The sequence below is a fragment of the Eublepharis macularius genome, chromosome 1 (genome assembly GCF_028583425.1).
Source record: "Eublepharis macularius isolate TG4126 chromosome 1, MPM_Emac_v1.0, whole genome shotgun sequence".
Classification (NCBI taxonomy): domain Eukaryota; kingdom Metazoa; phylum Chordata; class Lepidosauria; order Squamata; family Eublepharidae; genus Eublepharis; species Eublepharis macularius.
The window spans coordinates 30,244,455-30,259,513 of NC_072790.1; the positions used below are offsets into that span (position 1 = coordinate 30,244,455).

General features: G+C 42.8%; 1 protein-coding gene across 1 annotated transcript in view; it reads left to right on the plus strand.

The window, feature by feature from the left end:
- The window catches only part of COL4A2 (collagen type IV alpha 2 chain), a 177,164-nt gene that overhangs the window by 103,476 nt on the left and 58,629 nt on the right, over positions 1–15,059 (plus strand). Inside the window, exons 19-20 of the mRNA XM_054970131.1 lie at positions 11,660–11,761; positions 13,801–13,956. Coding sequence (XP_054826106.1) covers positions 11,660–11,761; positions 13,801–13,956 — 258 coding nt within the window. The remainder of the gene's footprint in view (positions 1–11,659; positions 11,762–13,800; positions 13,957–15,059) is intronic.

Here is a 15,059-nt window from a genome sequence, read left to right on the forward strand (position 1 = left end):
GAGACTGAAGACTTGCTGGAGGTTGCCTATCCGTACATCTCACGAGTTTTGAAGAGAATGTTACATCAGTGATGATAGCATATATGTAACAGTTTGCTTATTTTTGTACCACCCTGTAATGTTTTGCCCTGTTTGTTTTAAACCTTTTTGACTTTTGACCTTTAATTCAGCTACTCACTTTACCTTAAACTTATACCTCAGGAGGGCTCTGGTCACAACCAGTACTTTTTAATTCCACTCACAGAGAGCTTCAAGTATTCTCTACTTTACCCAGACTTTTACCTCAAGAACATCATCCCTTTTGTGTTTGTATTCCCTATGTATTGTTGCTTCCCTGACTCCCTCAAAAGGTTTTTGCTGCCGCCAAAGGCTTTCACCTTGGACCTTGTTGGTTAACTATAGGAAGGCATGGTAGGTCTGCAGAACGGTCAGTGTGTGAGAGTGGTTGTGCGGTAAAAAAAGGGATCGTTTTCTTAAACACAAGTAGAATTTATAAGTACATAAAGTGTGATGGTTGCAGAGTTTTGATATGCATATTGATTTCAGAATAGTTCATAAGCTTGGTGGTTTCACAAACAGTTATATATTCACAAACTCATTCACACAGACAAATTTCCACACAGATCTTCACTCACATCTCATCCACATGGACATACATTCACTCAGGCCTTCCTGCACAGCTTGCCTGACTGAGATAGATTAATGTCTTGCTCAGATATACACAAACTTCCCTGGGCACACTCACCGCTTGCCTGCTTAGACAGAACTAGGCTCTCGGGCTTCCACATGGCTTGCCTGATTTAGCTAGAATCAGTACTTTCTCTGAAAGACACAAGGACTGACTCTCCCCCAGGCTCACACACAATTTGCTTAATAGACAGAATTTCTCACAACGACAGCTCAGGTGACACACAGATTGCTTGCCTTAACTTGAGTGAGTACTGTCTCTCAACTCTCTGACGAAAACTGCAATTCACTCTGCCCCTAGGGTGCAGCTACCATACAATCAGATCATACTCCTTTAGGGTTGCCAGATCCCTGGGGGACGAAAGCAAAGGAGGGGGGTTGTGGGGGGGTGCATGTGCTCCAGAGCACCCCTGTGAGGCACTGGCAATAATGTCATTCTTGGCATAACGTGGAAATAATATCACGTTGCACGCTGATAGAATAAAAATTGCCCCCCAAACCTAAATTGGGGGGGCAATTTTTACTCAATCAGCCCCTGATGTGACCCATTACTTTCACATTCTACCAGTAATGAGGTCATTCCTGATTTGACACAGAAGTGCTCCAGAGTGTGCAGGAGACTACTTTGCCCGCACCACCGCATTCCCATGCCTTTTTTCTTTCACTGGTACACAATAGGGAAGCCATCCTCGAGTATAGCTAAATTCTAAAATGCGTAACCACCAACCGAGGGAGTAAAGTATAGTAAAGTACAGTAAAGATAATAAATATAGTACATATTTATAAAGTGAAATAGTTAAAAAGTGCTAGTACATATGAAATATAATAAATAAAATAAATATACAGTATCAAAAATTTTTTTTACAATCACTGTCCAGAATGAATCACATACCAAAATACATTCAAACCACCGAAAAGTCCTATTATTTGTGCAAAGGCACAAATGTTGATAATGTCACTTTATCTTTTTTTCTTTTGCAGGTGCTAGCACTTTTTCACTATTGCACTTTATAAATAGTTACTTTTTTCCTTCACTGGCAAGGTGAGAGGTGGCGAGGGATGGTGGAAGCTGGGGGCTAGCAAGCCTACACTCCGCTCATCCAGCCCCCCTCCTTCTTTCCCAAAAGGCCTGCATTTAAGCTCACAAACCCTATATTAGCAAGCAAAAATAAAATCCAAACTATTTAGATGCAAAACATTACAATATGTTATACTACACAACATATGTGAAGGAAAATGCCATGTTGTATTGTTGGAGCCAGAACCGCTAATGGTGCCTAATGAGGGGTTGGGGATTATGAAAGGAATGATAGACAGCATTAGATGAAGGGGAAATTGTCAGAGAAGGTACAGCAAAAGGCCGTTTCCTCGCAGCCTTATTTTAGTGCTTTTTTGCACCTTGAAGTCTTGTCTTGTGAACCCACTTTCAGCACTGACCATTCACATGCAGCAGCCACTGGCCGGATTTGTGCGTTTGCGTCTCCCTTCCAGAAGTCCATATTCTACATAAAAAGCAGTTTTCTTAGATAGGGGATCCAATGTGCTATCGTCACTGCTGACAAAAGTGCAGTCACACCCACCTTTCCTTTTTTTTTTTCATTTGCTACATTCAGAATTGTGTTATATCACTAGTTCACTGTCATCGGAAGAGTCGATTCCTCCTCCCCCAAACAAGGCAGTGATAGGCTGTTCGAGGGTCTGCCAATTTGAACAATTCAAAAGTAAAAAAAAAATGGGACAGGGCTTGCATTCTGCACACCAAGAGGGGAGCATCATTATCACACATTATTGTAATATAAAATACAGCAATGTTTTTCCAGTGCTGTCTCCATTACCGGTGTCAGGATTTTAGGGTAAAGACACCTTTCCTGTTTCTCATCACAATAGCGCAATGAAAATACAGAAAAGGAGGAAAAGGCAGGAGGTTGTGACTACACTCGCAAAATGCTTGGAGGATCGCTGTTCGGAAGGAGGGGAAATTGAGAAAGGAGGAGTGGCTGTATATGTGTGGGCATTCTCTTAAGCGCTTCTAAACGTCCTCACACATTGCAATAAATTTGCAAAAAAAAAAGTATCCAAGAAGAAAAAACGGTAGAAGTGCATTCTCGGATGAAGCGCAACAGAAATGGAAAACTGTCGAGATGTGCACGGCTGGATAACGAGGACGTGTGGAGCGATGGGAATAAAATGTCAGAATCCCAAGGGTGTGCCGTTCTAATAAGGACATATGGAAACCTATATCTGGAGTCTTATGAGACAATGAAGCAGGAATGCTTCTGTCACTGCACTTCACAGTTGAAACGTAAACAATCCATTGTGGTGCTACACTTGGCATCCACACGTTTTCTTTAATAAAATTCAAATTCACTTATAGGAACTCCTGCCTTTTGCCTCCTTTTTATGTATATTGCATTGTTTCACACTGTTCTGTGGCAGGAGCGGGGGGAGGGGAAACCTTGGGAAGAAAAAGTAACTCCTAAAGGGCTGGCCTCAACGCGATTGGTCTTTTCTAATGCTAGCACTGCTTCTGCATGCCTTTTTTCTAAACAGAGTGGCGGTAAGTTACTAAATGCGCAGTATTTTTTTTAATACACCCCATTACTCTTATTTTCCCCTTTTCACTAATGCCCTCCTTTATTGCATCACTGGTTCTGCACTGAGAGAGGAAAGACAAGACCTAAGGAAGTAACTGCTAGGAGGACAGTCTTCAGCTGTTGGTCCATTAGAAAACGAATGCTGCTTCTGCACCCACACAGCAGTACTAGGGCATTAATTTGTCCAAACAACATGACAGAGCAGAGATGCAGAAGCACATTCTGGCAGCATCAGGAGGCCGAGAAACTTCTCTCCATTATTTGGAGGGAGGATTCTTGGGTAGGCTGATTCCGCATGTGTTGGATAATGCACTTTCAATGCACTTTATCAATCATTTGAGGTGGATTTTTTGTTCCGCACACAAAAAAATCCATTCCAAATGATCTATAAAGAGGATTGGAAGTGTATTATCCAAGGAATCACTCGTAGATTGAACTCTCCAAGTTCAAGTGCCTCAAAAGCACTTTTATGGATTCCCCAGAAGCAGGGCAGGGCACTCCCTAGAGAGAGTGGCAGGCCTTCCCACTTCCAATCCATCCTCAGGCTTTGGGAGGATGTTAGGAGGCCTTGTTAGGTGGATCGCTGGCATGAAAGTAATTAGCATTCATACCTCAGCATCCTTATTTGGGGTGCATCAGGTGGGAGCGCCCCCACGGATGTTACTTGCCTATTTTTGTACACCCTGGTGCTATGGTGAACTTCCAGTGTTTAAAGCAGCCATTTTATTCAAGCGATTATAAACACTCCCCCCCCCACACACACACATACACGACATGTTCTTCCATAGAAAATTTATCCCAAAAAAGTTTCTCCTGGTGCTGCAGTTATCTTTTCTATAATTAAATAATGTTCTACACCCATATACAAGGAGATTGTTTCTTGCAATTCCCCTCCTCCAAAAGGAATGGATTCTTTTGAGGTAAATGTGCCACAAGTATTCCTTTGATGTGCCATGTCCCAAATCTGTTTTGTTAGACCAAGAAGTAACAGAATTGGAGACCACAAAGGGGCCCTCATTCACCATTCCTAAACAACAGTAGAGTGGCATGACTTCTGACCAACCCCCTGTTATTTTTGGACTGCTTCCACGTTGAATTTTCCCGATGCAAGCCAACAACTGCTCCCCATGATTTAATAAATATTTTTATTGGAATTTTATAAGAAGCTAGGTTGTTCTCGGTGATATAGCACTATTTGGATAAAATAATAATGTTCTGTGGTGTACGTACAGCGAAAGGCCCAATCCACAATTTAAAAATGTCATTGCCCTTCTCTGTACCTCACTGGGCCCTTTCAAGGAACAATGTCCATGCATTCCACCTCATTCATCCAACATTTGCAGTGTAATGAAGTTATGAGCTCTTCATTATCCAGTAAAGGACCCTGAAATGCAGGAGTCAGTTAAACAAATGACCACATAAACTGCTCCCCACTTCTTTTACTGGAAGGATTATGTTTTTCCCCGCATAGTGACAGGAAGCTGTAGGGCATGGGAGCCTGAATGTGGCCAGGGCAAGGGGAAGAGAGAGGAAGAGGAGGAGGAAACTGGGATGGCTGGCAAATCCTCACTGGTGGCGGAGAAGATGGTGTCCTCTCCTGACCTTGGTTCATATTTTTGTGTTGTAAGAGAACAATTAGGGATCCTTCTTTGCTCTCTTCGATCACATGCTAGTTCCTTAATGTTACGCTGCTGTTTTCAGAGCCTTCTTGCCTGCAGGAAGCCGCCTCTCCTGCAGATTGTTCCATCCCCACTGACAAACCTCCAGTGGCGCCCCCATATAAAATCCCGGCAACATTGGAAACACTGCAGGAGGGGTTGGAATCACTCTGGGCCACCTACATGGCAACACGTGAGTACACTTTCTAATCGTTCATTTTTATCTCAGTAGTATTGGTATAACAGTTGGGGTGGCAGCATGGGGTGGTGAGCAAAAGTCTGTAGCACGGCTGTCTGAGATCCAAACCAGAATATAGTCTGAGCCATTGATGCCTGCTTGGCAACTTACTGAAATGCACACACACACACCCCTAGAAATATATTAGAGGGTGGCTGTTACTAAAGCAAGGGAAAGAGAGGCAGTGTGGTTTAGTGGTTAGAGTGTGGGGCTGGGATCTGGGAGACCAAGGTTCAGATTCCCACTCTACCATTCAAGCTCACAGGTGAACCTTGACCCGATCATGAACTCTTGGCCTAACCTTCCTCAAATGGCTGTAAGGATAAAACATAAGAGGAGAAGGATGTAAGCCCCTTTGGATCCCAAATGTGGAGAAAGGCTGGGTTTAAATGAAGTTAATAGATTAGATAGATATTTAAGTAAATAAAATGTTTGTTGAACATAACGTGGAATAAACAGCTAATTGCACTCCCCCCCTCCTTACAGTTACAGAGATAAACAATCGCCTCTGCAAGATGGATGCCAGACTCAGGAAGACAGAGTGTGACATGACATCCATGAAAATCAAGATATCAGAGATGGAGAGGGTGCCATGTTAAGGATAACTTTTTGGAAATAGTTTGTTCTGTTTATTGTTGTAGGAATGGTGGGAAGGGTGGGGTTTGTAAACACTTGTAACGCTTATCATCGAAAATCTTTATATTGGGTTAAAGTGGTACAAAAACAGAATATAGCTGTAGCATATATCAGGAGATGATAAAATATGGATGCAAATTTTCTGATAATTTAAATGAAAAATTGAAAAAAACTAGAATATAGAACTAGATTTCTAGAGATTAGTGTGAACTAGTGTTTCGTTTCAATGCTAGGGGCTGAACAGATGCCTTCTTCACCCCACATACGAATGCTTCCTGGGTCTGTGATGGTTGGATTGGCTTTCAATGTGGAGGGCTGGGCTAGTTTGAAGGGAATCGTTTGGGGGGAGGTGGTAAGAAGCACCCACCACCTGCTTCCTCCCCGTTAGTATGTCACGCATAAGTTTGATTGCATCTGCCACTGCAAGCATAACGTTGACATTCTTCTGTATTGCTACCTGGAAGACTTTCTGGTTTTTGCTCTCCACCCTCAATAGGTTTTTTATAGTTTTTTTCTTGTTCAACAAGCAGATTGTGGGAGGATTTCTGTTCTGTCAACATCTCCTTGTGGTGCTATTGGTCAGGGGCGCACTAGTTCAGAATGTGCTCTGCAACTTCACTTAGCATAGCAACTCAGCGCTTCCTGTTCCGCACTTTAGCCAGCCTGGTGGCAGGAGGCGATTCAGCTGCTTCACATCATTTGTCAGAGGAAGAGGAATCCACTGCAGTATCACACATACAAAACAAGAAAAAAAATAGTAATCATTAGGGATATGTATCTAAAACATTTTCATTGTGGGTTCAGATCTAGGGCTGTTGATTGAAATGTTTAACATGGGTAGTTTTCTGGTAGGGCATTACCTGGCCGGTGTCAAAATTTGTTAGTTTTTTTCCATTCTCATTATTTTGGGGGCATTATTTTCAATGGAGAAGGGGAAGGGACCAATTGGAGGTTCTGGGGCAGATGTTTTTGCACTTAACAGCACCAAAATTGCACAGAATCCAGTCCTCCCACTAATCTAAAAAAGGTAAGTTTCTAGCAGATTGCAAAAAGGGTGTGTGTGTGATTTTTCAGACTCCCAAAGCAGCTGCACTAAGTTCGCTCTACTAATTCCTTAAATGGCTATTAAGCAGCAGCCAGACGGCAGGAGAGCTTCAGCTAGATACCAGCATTAAAAAAACCAAAGCCTTGTCTGCATTAATTTCATTTCTCTATTCTTATAATGACTAACAATATTTTTTTTTACCTTTCCACTGAAAACTGCATTTTCCTTCCTTCCTTGTTGTGGTTTGTTGTTTATTTCCTTTCAAAAAGTGGGGAGGGCTTCTATTGCAGATACCCTCCCCAGTCATCATTGCACTTCCATTATTCCATATGGAAGACTTTGGGGGGGAGCTGGAGTAGTCATTTTTTAAGCAAATGTCATCAAAATTGCAGCAGAGTGTCTTCTGCCTGTCCTTTAAAGAACCCCCCAGTTTCAAGCAAATTGGGCAAAGCGTTTGAATTCTATGGTCCCCTGAACAAGCCAAGGCTTTTCTACTTTCAGAAGAAAAAAATCTCTCTCCAGCCCACAGGGAAGAGGGAAGGAGGAGAGAAGGAGAATGGCAGCTCTCTGCAGCTTGGGAATGGTTGGGAATGCTCTTTGCTCTTCCCTTGCAATGATCTGATTGGAAGGGAGAAATTCTCTAGATCCAAAGTGAAATGCAAGTTCATGCTACATTGCTGGTAAATGCTAGAATTCAAAAATATCATGGATTTTTTCAAGAAAGGGTTTTATGACTACCAAGGAGCCAGGACTAGTGTTTCTGTTCTGGAGAGTCACATGTAAGACCCGGAAACAATTATTTTCATGATTTTTATGGCTTGTGATTTTCATTATGCACATTCCTAGTAGTCATTATTCAGGGTGGACCTAATCCTTCATTGATTTGAAAATTGCAAGGTTTGTGAGTGTGCATGGAGTGCCTTTACTTGCTGAGTAAAGGCACCTTACACAATGTGTTTCCTTGGACAGGCAGCTGCTAACCACCAAACATTCCATCAGGTAAACCCTAAACACATCTATACTCACCCACAGGGAAGGTATCTTTAGAACAACAAAGTAAGCTGTTGTCACCAGGGAACAAATAGATAATAGTATCCCCACATAAAAAATTATTGCTCCATGGAAGTCCAAGAAAAAAATTAAATAAAAGTTGTATTTCCATAGGATTGAGTCAATAAAATGTTGACAGTGGCATTGTTCTAAATGGGTACAACTGGGTAACACAAAATGAGTTGATTTGTTTTTGGTTTTCATTTCAAAATGGTGATTGTCTCTTTGAGCATGTACGAGAACCCTCTCGTACGCAAAGGAAACCTGTTGATCCCGAAGCGCCCATTCACTAATGGAGCCGTTTTAAAAAACTTTCTGTAACCCAATATTAGTGTTTAAGGCGATGTACAAAAATGGCAATTCTATGAGTGCTTATGTGAGAATTGCTATCTTCAAGGGGAAAAAAACTGAAAAAGACAAACCCGTTGATCCTAAAGCACACTTTCTATACATTAGCAGCCTTTCTGTTTACCGGGTGTTTTGGGGGGCACTTGCTGAAATAGTGATTCTCTGTGTGCACAGGAATCATCCTTTTACAGAAAAAAGAAAAACCATCAATCCTTAAGTTCCTGTTCTGGACAGCAACAGCCGTTTTTAAAATCACTTCTTGACAAATTAAGTTTCCCTTTCAGAATGACAAGATGGTGATTCTCTGTGTGTACATGCTCAGGAATAAAACAAATGTAAACCCATCAGTCTGGAAACTCCCGTTTTCTAACCTGCTAAAATATTTTCCAGTTAGTGTGCAGAGATGGCAATTCTCTGTGTGCGCATATAAGAGAATTGTCATCTTCAAGGAAAAACCAAAAAAAGAGAAACCTGTAATCCTAAGCACCTGCTCGATACAGTAGCCATTTAAAAATCCAAAATTACATTAACTATTTACTAAGTATTTTCTGTCACTGCTTTGCTGTGGTTTCTTGGACTGCGTGTGCACAGCAATCACTATTAGGACAAAGCCATTGAAAAAGTCCTTCAGACTACCTATTTTCTTCTTTCCTCGGGTCACTGCCTCAAAGTTACAAATCTCAACTTGCACATGCTTAAGAATCACCACAATAAAAATGATGGTGGTTTGTTTTCCATTGCGGGGGTACTTTTGATGCACTTGAGATCTGCTTACATGATATGTGCTGTTTCAAGTGGGGAAAATGAAAAGGAAGACATTTCCAAAGGAAATATCAACAGCAAACAGTTTAAGGAGAAATGAATTAACGTTAACATGGGCCATTTCCACACAGCTTACCTCTGCCCATAACAACCCGGTAGATCGCGCAAAAACCACGGAAGATCGCATTTTCTCGCGCGAGATTTGCGAAAAAACGCGATCTTCCGCGTTTTTTGCGCAATCTACCGGGTTGTTACGGGCAGAGGTAAGCCGTGTAGAAACGGCCATGGTGACTCCCACAGCAGCGAAAGAACAGAGGGATAAAACATAAAACCACCCATTGTTTTAAGGGAAGTTTGAAAGGTTCATACAAGCAAAAGGAAAATAAATTGAGAAAGAAAAAGGATATCCTCATTAAGGTAACAAACCTAATGTATCAACTCAATCCATGTTCGTAATCTCATCTGGATCCTGCTCTCTGGGAATGATGTCAATGGTACAAGGAATGTTTACACAATTTGCTGTAAGGGAAAACAAAGGGAAATGTGGCTGTTCAGGAAAACGTCATCTGCCTCCGATTGGCTCAGATTTGTAAATAACGGAACACAGTGAACACAAATATACTCCAATCGCAGGTGTGGAGCACCAGGTGAATGCTGGATTAATGGTGATGAATTTGGGATCATGGAAAAACAGTTCCTCACATCTCACCGTTACTACAGCTGGTATTCTTTTGACTGAATCTGGTGCCTTGAAAGACAAGCATCTCATGAGCTTCTAAGGCTTCACACTGACATAACCCCTATTTTTTTTAATTAACATGCAAAAATGGCGATACAATAAACATAACTGACATAACCCCTATGAATGCTGTGCGGTTCTCGGTAGAAGGGGCAGGTTGCCAGGGAATTGCTTATTGTGTGCCGCCACATATTTGTGCTCTGGGCACATAGATTTTGTTTTTGTTCTACATTCTTGACCGAACACTTATGACCAAGAGCAGACAGCTGTTGTGCTATGTTTTCAAAAATGTCTGTGTTTCGGAGTGAGGCCAAGTGCATCTCCTGTACCTTCTCGTTGCCCCATATAGCTAGCAGATCCAATGTCTCCCTAGTGTCACCAAGGCACCCCACGAACTCCTACTGGCTTGTTTTGAACAACTATATCCACAGTACAGGAAAGGAAATGGTGTTTCTCTATGCATGATGTAGCAGATCTTCATCTTCTGTTCTGCAAGTCAACAACTTTCAAAGATGCCACCTATTTACATACTGTGTGCTCATTGGATGGTTAGGGTTGCCAGCCTCCAGGTGGTGGCTGGAGATCTCCCGGAATTATGACTGATCTCCAGGCAACAGAAATTAATTTGTCTGGAGAAAATGGCTACTTTGGAGGGTAAATTCTATGGCATTATACACCACCAAGGCTCCTCCCCTCCCTGAACCGTACACTCTCTAGCTCCACCCCCCAAATCTCCAGGAAATTCCCAACCCAGAGCTGGCAACCCCTTTTCCATCAACCTAACAGCTAATTGGCTGAGTGACAGCCTTGTGACAACTCTCTGGTAATTGTGCCTGTGCAAGAATTGCCATTAGTTCAAGCCAAAATAAAACGTAAGCTGTAGAAAGGCAATGGAGTTCTTCAAGTTTAGTGACCTTGCAAGCCCAATGGAAAATATTTTTAATTTTTTTTCTTAAATAAGATAAGAGAGGGAGGAGAGGAAAGAGGGGAGAGAGGTGGGCAAAAAGACCAGTTGGCATCTGTTGGTCAGGTTGAAGAAAGGCAAATCAAAACATGCACTGTAGTCAAAGCCAACATGAAATCACATTGAAGAGAAAAGCACAGCCAACGTGAACCCACAAAAGTTGGACAAAGCCCGGGATACAATTGGGGTGGAATACTGTGCAGAAATGTGAAAAACAGTTTAAGGCTGAATGTGGGGAGTGCAAAGCCCATATGGAGAAGATGACAGTGTAAAGTTTGCATGCCTCTTCTATTGTAATTTACAGTATTTTTAAAAACTTTTCTTATATTCTCTGCCCAATTATGCCTTGTGAGAAGCTGAAGACAATTCAACTTGAGTTTGTCACCTGCTACACTGAATACCTGTATTTCAAATTTATAATCAACTGATGCAGGGCAATGCTCTCAGTCAGGAATCCCCAACATTCCTGGTGCCTGCCAAGTGTTTTTAGAAAGGGCTTCTGATTGGCCACTGGAGACCTGGTTGACTATGCAGAGTTTTTTAAAGTTGCCACCATAGCACTAGGGTCTCCACTGAGTGTCTGGAAGTAAGTTGTGTGTATGCCAGAAAATACTTTTAAACAATATGTTCATTTTAAAAGGCGACCTGTTTAAAAGAGCTTCTGCTTGGAATGTTAAAGAGTTACTAGAGTAATGCGTGACCTCACTTCCTGACATTTTATGGTTGGCTCCACCTCCTGTGGCAGCCATTTTGTGGGTGTGCCTGTGTCAGAATTCCAAAGGTGTCCAGAGACTCAAAAATGTTGGGGACTCTTGGGATATTTATCAGTTTACTGGTCTGGATCGTTCCAGCTTGAGATTCTGTGTGCCTCCTCTGGAGTAAAGCATGTGTGATACTCAGCTCAAAAGTTTAACTTGTACTCTTGGGGATGCTTTCAGGCGCAAGAGGTGAGCTGGGATCTCCGGGTTTTCCTGGTCCTACGGGAGACAGAGGTGAACAAGGCAGTCCTGGCATTCCTGGTCAGCCAGGACCATCCCCGGGTAATTTCATGTTTTCCTTCATTATTCAGATATCAACCAGGAAACAACAAAATGGTTTGGTGATACTGTGTTCTGGCCAGGGGCTGAGAGGGTCCATGGGGCAACATGGAATTCTCAGGAGGCAAACATCATTCAGGATCAAGGACCACAGTGATTGGTCAGAGGAGCGGGTAGCAGGATTGGTAGAGCAGGGGCTGCAGGACAAACCTAGGCCTGACAACTTAGCCCAGTGAGTGCTAGGCCCTGATCAACCGCAGATAGCTCCCGTCTGGCCCCACCCCTCTGAAGAGTGGAAGAGATAGCGCGCGCCCCCTCCATCATCAGGCTGCTATTTCCAGGTGAGGTCCTTGATGGTTTTGCTGGTGAGGGCAGGAGGCCGCATGGCTTTCAGTGGTGCTTGTGATGCTTCTTCAGAAGGTCCCAGAATCCATAGATGAGGTCCTCCTTTCCATTGTTCAGAACTACAGGGGCCCAATAGAACTCTTTGGCACATCCTCTTATAGAGTCTGGCACATTCCTGAAGGCTAGGGTCAGGATTGGTAAGGAGAATTGGCAGGAGAAATTGCTTATTAGTCACAGATGTGGACTTTTGTCTGAGTCCATTGACTTCAGTGGACTTAGAAGGATGTCCCTTCCAAACACTATGTTTCTGTGATCGTTAGACTTGATGCAGACAGCGTTTCTGCTGAGGTCTAGTCAATGCAAGTTGAGGTTAGCAATTATTTTCAGTGTTTAAGACCATAATAGTAATAATAAAGTGCCATCAAGATGCAACTAACTTATGCAAACTCCTTTTCTCAAGGTGCGAGGTAAGCAGAGGTGGTTTGCCATTGCTTTCCTCTGTGTAGTGACCCTGGACTTCCTAATGTCAGGCTATGGATGACAGGATACTGCAGACAGATCTCTGGCCCATTTGCAGTAAGACACCAGTACTTAGTGAAATGGATTTTATTCAGAAATCAGTTCATTTCAATATACAGTTCCATAGGTCCACTTAGGAGTAACATAAACATCTAAGCAGCTCGACTAGAGAGTGACCAGAATGACGACGCGAGAAAGAAACAGTTTTTTTCTCGTTCACTCTTCTCCTCCCCCACCCAGTTATCAACAAAGTTTCCCCGCTTCTTCTCTGTGAGAACATTTTACATATTTGTGCTATCACGCTTCGTTGCCAAGGAGAAAGACATATCATAGTCTGAGAGGAAGCCCAAGGTCATAACAGTAGAGTCCAGTAGATAGCCACCTGTAAGCTTGAGAAACAGTTATAACACTAACAAAAAGCAAATCCAAGTACATCAAGCCTCTGTTTACAAATACTGGCATCAAGCATCCAGCATCCAGCACTGAGCAGTAGAATCAAAATTGGCATGGATGGCTGGGCAGAGACATACAAGACACCTTGGTGGTCTCCCATTTAATTAGTAATCAACACCAAACCCTGCTTAGCTACCAAGTTCTAATGGGCTTGGACTAGTCAGGGCTATTCAGGCTGCTGTTTAAGACCATACTTCCCTGAACTCTTCTGAAAATGCCCTCTGATAGCCAAGCTACAAGTGACGCTGTATACAGGTTGGACACTTGTCAGCTTCCCTCAAGTTTTGATGGGAAATGTAGGCATCCTGGTCTTGCAGCTGTAATGGAGAGCCAAGCTGTAAAACTAGGACGCCTACATTTCCCATCAAAACTTGAGGGAAGCTGACAAGTGTCCAACCTGTGTACGGCGTCACTTGTAGCTTGGCTCTCAGTGTCATTCTAGCAGCAATGTAATATTTTCAAGCGACCCTATAACCCCTACATGTTGGAGAAATGTTCCTAGGGTTCCTCAACTTTGATCCTGTTCCAGTCACTTGCCTCTGCCTCCTTCTTAACCTACTCTAGACAATTAAATGAAGTCCCATTTTGATAAAGTGTCCAGAAGAAAAATGTCATTGTTATTATTAGTATGATCAGAAAGGCCTGTATGTTTATATGTAGCAGTTATCAACAACTTTTCCATCCATATAACTAAAAATCACCAACGACTATTTTCTCCATTTCAGATAGCTCTGTAGGAAGAGGTTTGCCTGGAGAAATGGGGCCCAAAGGTTTTCCTGGTGATACAGGGTTCCCAGCTACAGAACCAGGTCACCCAGGGTTAGATGGTCAGCCTGGACTACCTGGTTTTCCTGGCTCACCTGGCCCTCCTGCTAGTTCAGGTAAGTGGCTAAAGCATTTTTGGATGACCGTTTTTGGAAACGAAACCAACTGAACTTTAAAGAAATAAAATTGTTTAGTATATTTTTATCCCACGTTTTTCCTGGAAGGGATACAAAGCAACCTATAAAAATACAATATAATTTTAACAAATTTGGGGAACATAATATAAAGACAGAACAAAAAGTACACAGCACATCCTAAGGTGTTTACTGGGTTAGTTCATCAAGGCCGAGGCAGGCTACAGCCTAAGAGCCAAGAGCCCTTAGATTCTTCCCCTCTGTCTTGTGCCCAAGAGCTCGTGTCTCTGGCCACAGCCAGGCTTTAAATACCTGGAGCAAGAGAGAGAGAAGAAATCCACATGGATGTGGTGGCAGCTTTCTGCCATTATGATGGGTTGTACTTTTAAAAGACTGTTCTATCAAGTTTCCCTTGGTTAGGTGTTTTGGAACAGTTGGACAGTCCAACAGGAATTTGAAACCTTCTTATCATTGAACCTGGGCAGATCACAAGAGGAAGGGCAGGATGGATTATGTCAGTGCAGGAAAGGTTACATCAGTGCTTAGTTCTCGTGGCCCCTTCTTGCATGCCCAGAGTAATGCCGATTGCTCCCTTGGGGTCAGGTAGCAATTTTCCCCAGGCCAGTTTGGCTAGGGATCCTGACGGTGTTTTGCCATCTTCTGGGCATGGCACAGGGTCACTGGGTGTGTGTGTAGGGAGAGGTAGTTGTGAATTTCCTGCATTGTGCAGGGGGTTGGACTAGATGACCCTGGAGATCCCTTCCAGCCCTGTGATCCTATGAAAAAGAGGCCTTTGCTGAAAGTCTTAGCCTTAGTTCATCTCTTGTTAATGTTTTTTTTCTTCTTTCAATTGCTTTGCCCGAGTTAAAATTGTGCTGACGGTTGTTTGTCCACATGCCGTCAGATTGTTGTTGAGAGAGATCAACAAGAGTGTTTGAAAAGCTGTGAGCCACTTTCCATGTTCTGTCAGGACGGAGATGTAGATGGGACTGATAAGCACAGCGTGCAGTCACAGGCGCCACGTTTTACCTAATAATAAGCATCTGCAAGATTGAGTGTGTGTGTGTGTGTGAACCTGAACAAAC